The 8,966-nt window shown below is 41.0% G+C and overlaps 1 protein-coding gene across 3 annotated transcripts in view; it reads right to left on the bottom strand.

Moving 5' to 3' along the window:
- Positions 1-7,387: 7,387 nt before the first annotated feature.
- The window catches only part of CYFIP1 (cytoplasmic FMR1 interacting protein 1), a 210,402-nt gene continuing 208,823 nt past the window's right edge, over positions 7,388-8,966 (bottom strand). For all 3 annotated transcript variants that reach the window (XM_073614611.1, XM_073614610.1, XM_073614609.1), the window contains 2 exons: positions 8,585-8,732; positions 7,388-8,372 (listed from right to left, as the gene is read on the bottom strand). In XM_073614611.1, coding sequence (XP_073470712.1) covers positions 8,208-8,372; positions 8,585-8,732 — 313 coding nt within the window. In that variant the 3' untranslated portion in view covers positions 7,388-8,207. The remainder of the gene's footprint in view (positions 8,373-8,584; positions 8,733-8,966) is intronic.

Below are 8,966 nucleotides of genomic sequence, written 5' to 3'. Positions count from 1 at the left end.
ACACTGTACCCAAATGAATTTTTTTCACACAAATAGAGCTTTCTTTCGGTGGTATTTAATCACTGCTGGGATTTTTATTTTTTTCAAAAAAAAAAGAAAAAAAAAACTTTTCTAATTTACAAAATTTACTGACAGAAAATAAGTAATTTTTCTCCACGGGTGTGCGCTGATGAGGCAGCACAGATATGCGGCACTGGTGAGCAGAGGTGGCACAGATGAGCAGGCACCGATATGCGGCACTGGTGAGCACTGATAGGCAGCAATGATTAGCAGCACTGACTGGCATCACTTACGGGTACTGCTGGGGCTTTCCTGTAATCGGTGCCCTGATTACCTGCGCAGGTCTCCTCTGCGAAGAGATGCCGCTGATTGGCACTCCTCGCCACACACTCTGTCAGTGTGAGGTGAGGAGAGCCGTTTCAAGGTACTTCCGTATTTACATGTGACCGGCTGTGATTGGACACAGCCGATCATACTGTTAAGGAGCTGCGGCTCTTTAGAGATCGGGGTCACGCTGTGTCCTAGCAACACAGCACAGCCACGATCACCGCGCTGCGCACGCGATAGCGACCGTTTTGGGGCACCGTCGTATGACGTCCTCCCATAATGAGAGCAGCAACGTCCCTCCATCATTTGACGGTGGACGGGCGGCAAGCGGTTAAAATCTTTGCAAATTTATTAAAATTAAAAGAAAGAAAAAAATCTCATGTACATAAGTATCACAGCCTTTGCTCAATACTTTGGTGAAGCACCTTTAGTACCAATTACAGCCTCAAGTCCTTTTGAGTATAAGGAAAAAGAAAAAGGTAAAATACTGTGCCAACCTCAAATGTGAGCAGCCAACACAACAATAAGACTAATTGTGAACAAATGTGTAAGGTAAATGTGTAGCGCTAATGATGTATATTAGTCATAAGAGCCTACCAAAACAGTTTGGAGGCTATATGATCTAAAAATACAAAAGATATGTCTCTCATGAGAAAGAGCACATAAGAAAATATTAAACACAGTAAGTGTAAAAAAGAGCAAATGCGATACAAGGTCGCAAAAAGTTGCATAGACTAAAAGTGAGGGATAATAGTAACGTGAATGGTCTAATATTTATATAGATGATCAATATAGGCACAATGTGTTATAATGGTGGTGATGATGGTGGTGGTGATGAAACAAACCTCTAGGTGACCATATAAACGTGATATAAAATGACAAATACAATTGTTATTGCAATTGAGGGTGTGCCACTGAGGATAAAAGGTCAAAAATATCAATACACTACACATATATAGCTGGAACAATAAGAGTCCATGGGATTATAACATCAAAGCAGACATGCAGAGTAGTAGTATGAAGAGACGCTATTTGCTGTTTCAAGTAAATATCTGACAGTCTCTCAAATAAATGTGATCAGCAATTGTAGCTACACCCAGGGTAGTGCCTCCACCTTCTGGGGATGGGAGGGGATGGGGCACTCTTACCCGAAATGGTGGACTCACTCGTGCAGCGGTGAATCGGGCTCCAAGAGCGAAGTGTTCAGCCTTCTCCTCTGTTGGCCAATGGGAAATCCAAAATGCCAATCACCATAAAAATGAATAAAGCTCCAAGGGCGAAGTACTCCGTCCTCTCATGTGCTAACCAATAGGAGATCGAGAGCACAACTCACCCACTACGTTTCCTCCAGATAGTGGTAATAGTTTCAGGGTATAAGAAGGAGAAAAAACCTCCACATTAATAAATTCCATCATTTGGAATTACGTTAAGTAAAACATCCAACATCCAAATAAATGAATATTGTATAAAATAGTTTAATTGAACAAATAAAATGCGCAGTAAAAGGTGACTTGGGCCAGCGTAATAACCCTGCACTATTCGTCGGCAAAGACTTCAACTGGGGTGTATCTGTTTTTTTGAGTATAATGCTACAGGCTTGGCACACCTATTTTTGGCAGCTTCTCCCATCTTCTTTGCAGGACCTCTCAAGCTCCAACAGATTGGATGGGGAGCGTCGGTGCGCAGCCATTTTCACATCTTGTTAAAGAGGTTCAATCAGGTTCAAGTCTGGGCCACTCAAGGACATTCACAGAGTTGTCCTGTAGCCACTCTTATCTTGGCTGTGTGCTTAGGTTCGTTGTCCTGTTGGAAGATGAACCTTCACTCCAGTCTGAGATCCAGAGCGCTCTGGAACAAGTTTTCATCAAGGATGTCTCTGTACATTGCTGTATTCATCTTTCCCTCAATCCTGACTAGTCTCTCAGTTCATGTCGCTGAAAAACATCCCCGCAGCAGGATGCCGCCGCCACCACCATGCTTCACTGTAGGGATGGTATTGTCCAGGTGATGAGCGGTGCCTAGTTTCCTCCAGACATGCCCCTTGCCATTTAGGCTAAAGAGTTCAATCTTTGTTTCATCAAAGCAAAGAATTTTGTTTCTCATTGTCAGAGTCCTTCAGGTCACCTTTTGGCAAACTCCAGGTGGGCTGTCATGTACCTTTTACGGAGGAGTGGCTTCTGTCTGGCCAATCTACCATACAGGCCTGATTGGTGGTGTGCTGCAGAGATGGTTGTTCTTCTGGAAGGTTCTCCTCTCTCCACAGAGAAATGCTGGCGCTCTCTCTGACATCGGGTTCTTGGTCGATCACTCAGTTTGGCTGGGGGGCCCGCTCTAGGAAGAGTCCTGGGGGTTCCAAACTTCTTCCATTTACAGGTAATGGAGGCCACTGTGCTCATTGGGACCTTCAATGCTGCAGAAATGTTTCTGTACCCTCAATACAATCCTATCTCGGCGGTCTACAGGCAATTCCTTGGACTCCATGGCTTGGTTTGTGCTCTGACATGCACTGTTAATTGTAAGACCTTATATAGGCAGGTGTGTGCCTTTCCAAATCATATCCAATCAACTGAATTTACCACAGGTGGACTCCAATCAAGTTGTAGAAACATCTCAAGGATGATCAGTGGAAACAGGATGCACCTGAGCTCAATTTTTAGGGTCGTGGCAAAGGCTGTGAATACTTATGTACATGTGATTTTTTTTGTTTTGTATTTTTAAGATTTCAAACAAACTTCTTTCATGTTGTCATTTTGGGGTATTGTTTGTAGAATTTTGAGGAAAATAATGAATTTAATCCATTTTGGAATAAGGCTCTAACATAACCAAATGTGGAAAAAGTTAAGCCCTATGAATACTTTCCGGATGCACTGTATGTTTGTGCAATACATGGCTTATCCATGTGGAAGCTGGAAATAACTATAGTAGGCACTGCTACTACAATGATCGCTGCTAGCTTCCAGGTCACTTGCCAATTGGCTGCCCTGCTGCCTACTGATCATAGAAGGTCACCCATTTGGCAAGTGAACTAGTCAGGGAACAGTGTATTTTCTCAATAAATGCAAAGTCTTCTTTGACTGGATGAGGTGGAACTCATGGAGAACGCAACATCACCCCCATGCCTCTCCTCCGCATCCAATCAGAGAAAGCTTTGCATTCTTTGAGAAAATGCAGTATTCCCTGACTGATGCCCAGTCTCCGGAAGCTAGCTGAGATCACTGTGGTAGTGGTGCCTACTACAGTAATTTCCAGTTTCCACAGGTTATGGCACATACATATTTATGTTAGTCCAACCTGGAGCAATATAACTATATAAAACTGAAATACCTAAACTAAGCTATATATGAAAAAAATAAAACAAAACAAAACAAAAAAAAAAACACACTTTGCACCACTTAAGCACACTTTGAAAAAAAATAAACCACAAAGTAGGTTTAGTAGTAGTGCATGCACACTTTGAAAAAAAAAAAAAGAACCACAAAGTAGGTGGAGTTATATGAGCCTGCATTAGGGGGACCCCTAGTAATTATTTTTTGACAGTCTCAAATCATCTGAAGGTAGCCCGCATATACATGTCCTGTACTGAACGGTTAAGATATTTTTTCCTGCATAGGTGTTTTTTTTTTTTTTTTTTTTTTTTTTTTTTTTTTTAAGCATTGACCAAACAACTGAAGAGCACCAATCTCTCTTCCCCAAATTGATTGATATATAACAGATCAATCCTTCACATAGTAGCAGATCATAAAATTTTCCCCGAAAAAACATCAGGAACTGTGCAGCATGGTACTGACAATGTCTTCATCCTAGGTTCAGGGAGCACTAGAAATTTTTGGCCAATATGGCAAAAACAATCAACTGGCCCTTTTAAGGAGTGTAACGAAAGTCCACTACACAAAGTGTGATGCAACACTGCTGTGATTGGAACTCATTCAAGATTTTTTAATTGCACAGATTCCTGGAGAAGACCTGGAGTAAGCAGGTGCCGTAGCAACTGCCAACAGTACATAGAACATCTGTCACCACCAGACCATGGATTTGAGGGTAACCTGTCCCAACACTGTAGCGATTACATCAGTGTTGGTGCACTGTTTCGAGGCTACGCAGAACCTTGTTAGGTTGCTGTGATTGGTGAAAGGTGGGTATGGTCTTAAAAGGACATTGTTTATTGTGGCACAGTTTTTCACATATGAAATGAGGGAGCAGATTTAACCTCATTTACCTTTATTATATATAGATTAATCCTGCTCCCCCTTTAATACCTCAAGCAGAACAGGACACATCAGTGAGAAATAGCAAGCATTATATAGCTACCTGCAATCAAAGAGCCTGAAAAATAAATCTTTTAGTGCTGACTTCCTGCATAGTCGCATGACATCTTAGAGTCAAAGATTGACACTGGAAGACGTCCCTCTGCCCGACTCTGATCACAAGTCTAAAAACAGGTAGTTACATAATACTTATGTCACTAACTCAGTCCTCATTCTCACGGAGGTCAGAATGGTGGAGTATCAGCTACTCAGGGTTACCAGCCCCTCCACCACATATTGTATTTTTGGTACTGGCTCAAGGGGCAAATGCTTTCCCTGGCTCCTGGCCCAGTCCTCCCACGCTTGCCTCCAAATACTGGCAAGTATGCTGAAGAGGTATCTCACACGGGAGACTCTGCATCTCCCCCACAGTCCAGTTATCACCTGTTAACTCCTACTTCTTTAGAGTAATAAGCACTCACTCCAGACTGTTAAAGAGGAAGGTCACACTAAAATTATTCTATGAACATTCACCTTTTACCTGCCAAGCGTACGCACATATGGGATCTTATTGAAGTGGGTCTTCTTTTATGGGGCTGCATGTTTACCTTCCTGTGCCGTTCACCAACAGTTCCAGCTCTTAATCAGATGATCGCTGTGATAGCCTGTGACTGGCCCCTGTGCTCTTTCTACTCTTGCTAGAGAAGATTGTAAACAAAAAAGTTGAATAAAATATATAATAAAATCAAGATAAAATAGCCAGATAATGGTTTGATTGAGGTGAATGTTAGGGTCAAAGGTCAGTGTTTTTTTTTTTTTTAGGTAGGCTGAAAAAAGCAGCGCATTTTTATTTAGTATCTGTGTCAGTTTAAGTGTGTACGATTGTGTCTGGGCTCTACTACGGGTATAAACATATACTTTTTTCTTTTTTTCTTTACTATTTTGGGCAAGTTTTCCTTTGACGAAATAAAAAAAAATTAAAAAAAAAAATCAGAAGATATTAATAACCTTAACTATCAAATGAAGGTCCAATTTGAACTGAAGAAACGAATTATAATTCACCTGGATACACTAAGTTTTTTGGATGCTATGTCCAGTTTTACTAACACAAACAACAAAACTGATTTCAGGCAGTAAAGCGGTTGTAAACCCTTACATAAACCTAGTGTAGTGACTGGCCTCAGGTGATACACAGTGATGACACAAATCCTCCTACATAAGTTGTACCTGCCTATCTGCAGCCCTCTCTCCTCTATAGCTGTTCAAAATACATGGATCAAGTCTATTTTCCAGCTCCAAATGGCAGGGATCTGATGTTGTACTGCACAGCAGGAATCCGAGGAGGAAGAAATAGACACCCCCCTCTACATAGAATCTCATAGAGGAATTCTGTGGTGGTGGCAAAACTGTCAGAAGTGACTCATGCAGATAGCAGAGGGGGAGAGAAGACAGGAATCACACTAAGTTCTTTTGGATAGAGTTAGGTGCACACTAGAGGGATATACTTTGTAAACTTCTGAAATGGAAAAATGAACAATCGCTTTAGGATTTGTTTTACCTCCATCATGGTAGGTTAAACAGTCATATAACACATGTAACCTTGATAAAGCAAGGTGTTTGACATCTGTCCAGGCTCTGGTTGTCCAGCAATCAGCCAAGAAAAATTCTGGGCATTTAAGATTGACACTATGCACGTCATAGTGTCATTCAGGGCCCCGGGCCCCCCCCCCCCCAAAGTGATTTACATCCTGTAAATGCAATCCCTGACTCAGAAATGTTAGGATATATGAACACCCGCATCCACAAAGAGTGACTACCTACTAACTCTGTACATGAACTACGCTATATTACCAAAAGTATTGGGATGCCTGCCTTTATTGCACATGAACTTTAATGGCATGCCAGTCTTAGTCCATAGGGTTCAATATTGAGTTGGCCCACCCTTTGCAGCTATAACCGCTGCAACTCTTCTGTGAAGGTTTAGGAGTGTGTCTATGGGAATGTTTGACCATTCTTTCAGAAGCACATTTATGAGGTCAGGCACTGATGTTGGATGAGAAGACCTGGCTCGCAGTCTCAGCTCTAATTCATCCCAAAGTTATTCTATCGGGTTGAGATCAGGACTCTGTGCAGGCCAGTCAAGTTCCTTCACCCGAAACTCACTAATTCATGTCTTTATGGACCTTGCTTTGTGCACTGGTGTGCAGTCACATGTGGAACAGGAAGGGACCATCCCCAAATTGTTCCCACAAAGTTGAGAGCATGAAATAGTCCAAAATGTCTTGGTATGCTGACACCTTAAGAGTTCTCTTCACTGGAACTGAGTGGCCAAGCCCAACCCCTGAAAAACAAACCCAAACCATAATCCCCCCTCCATCAAAGGATTTGGACCAGTGCACAAAGCAAGGTCCATAAAGACATGGATAAGCAAGTTTAGGGTGGAGGAACTTGACTGGCCTGCACAGAGTCCTGATCTCAAACTCACAGAATACCTTTGGGATGAATTAAAGCAAAGACTGTGAGCCAGGCCTTCGACCACATCGGTGCCTGACCTCACAAATGCAATTCTGGAAAAATGGTCAAACATTGCTATAGATAAACCTTGTGGACAGCCTTCCCAGAAGCTGTTATAGCTGCAAAGGGTGGGCCAACTCAATATTAAACTCTACAAACAAAAACTGGGATGCCATTAAAGTTAATGTGCGGGTCAAGGCAGGTGCCATAAATACTTTTGGTAATATAGTGTGTATCTCTCTTAAAAAAAAATATATCTATAAGTTGAACATATTTTTCATTGTAAGTGCCCAACAGCCACATTTTTCTAGTGTTAATATAAACTTTTATTGTAAATTCACAATACAGAATGGTTTTGATTACATGAGATTACATTTTTTGAAATTTTTGAAAAGTTAAATCTTAAGAATGCTGTAACTGCACAATTTTATGTTTTCTTATTTTAAGGAAAAATATGAAAAATGATCAGTATGACTGGTAGTGTTATCTGCAGTAAATCTGTTTATGGGCTAAATAACTTAAGTTGCAGGCACTTAACACAGAACAGGTTCCTGTACGATCATATTATCCTGCTTGTTTGACTCCTACAAGCAGGAGAAAAAAAAGAGGAAAAGTTTGCATACGGATTTTTTTTTTTTTACCATCTTGGTTATAGGTTAAATAGGTGTACAATCTGTTAAAAACAAAAAAAACAAAAAAAAAAAAAAAAACCCTCACCCCTGCAGTGGCATCTCTACATACATTGTTTACAGCTTTCTAGAGCCACAGCTCCTAAGAAAGGTCCCCCTCAACTGTTCCTGAGTTGCAGACAAGTGGGTGGGATCTGCTTCAGCCTGGTCCTCATTCACAATAAGATTGGCAGACCCTGTCCATTTATCTGCAGCATGAAGACAGCTGGGTCTATTCATAGGAGCAGTGGTAAATAAAACAAAAACATATACTGATTTAGCATTTTTACAGATTTCATAGCAATTCTTTAACTACAGTGAGTATTTTTCCTGCCTTATTTTGCATTCTCTACCAGCAAAATACAGTATAAGGAGTCAACATACAGTGTGGCAAGTAGAAATTGTACAGTAGGATTTCTTGTGAAAAAAAAGAAATTGTACAGTAGGAGGAGCCTTAGTTGCTGGCTAGTGATTGGTGTATGGGAGGCTGGAAGCAGCGCACATGTTCTACAGGTGTATTTTCTCCATCTCCTGCCTTCAAGTACTTGTCCAAGATGAAAATTATCTCATCGTTCAGCATCTGGAATTTACGTATGCGCTCTACCATTTTCTTCAAGGGCTGTAAAAGACAGACAAGGACAGCGATTAAAAATGTGACAAGCCACTTTTTGCTTGAGGCGGACATGTGCTATTCTGCATGGCATAAGCATAAAGTGGTTCTACAGACAGTCTAGCTTGACTTTCTTTTTACAACTGTTTTATTGTTTCCCAAAGTGAAACTGTCTGGTACAAAAGAGCACATTACATCAGGAAACTTGGTTATCCACATACCACATTTTTGATAATCTCATCCTTGCCATCATGTTTCTGTACTTTCAGGAGATGATAACAGAAGTCCATAACATCAAAGCGACGGTGCTGACCCAAAAGGACAATGATCATACAGCCAGCCCAGTGAAGTCCATCACCAAAACACTGCCTATTATAAGAGATGTGAAATATTACCAACACATTCACTGTTTATATACTTACCAGAGAAAACTACAAATGGAATATGCACATAGGAGGGCTATAAAAATGAATGTCATACATGTCAATGCTGGAGGCTCAAACAACAATTTATCAAACATCTAGCAATCTTTCCTAACATTTATACACATTAGAGGGATTGAGTATTTTGCAGTGACAGATACAGTATTCTTCTAGAGGGCGA

Source organism: Aquarana catesbeiana, linkage group LG02, assembly GCF_042186555.1.
Source record: "Aquarana catesbeiana isolate 2022-GZ linkage group LG02, ASM4218655v1, whole genome shotgun sequence".
NCBI classification, from domain to species: domain Eukaryota; kingdom Metazoa; phylum Chordata; class Amphibia; order Anura; family Ranidae; genus Aquarana; species Aquarana catesbeiana.
This window is presented reverse-complemented; position numbering and strand designations above follow the sequence as displayed.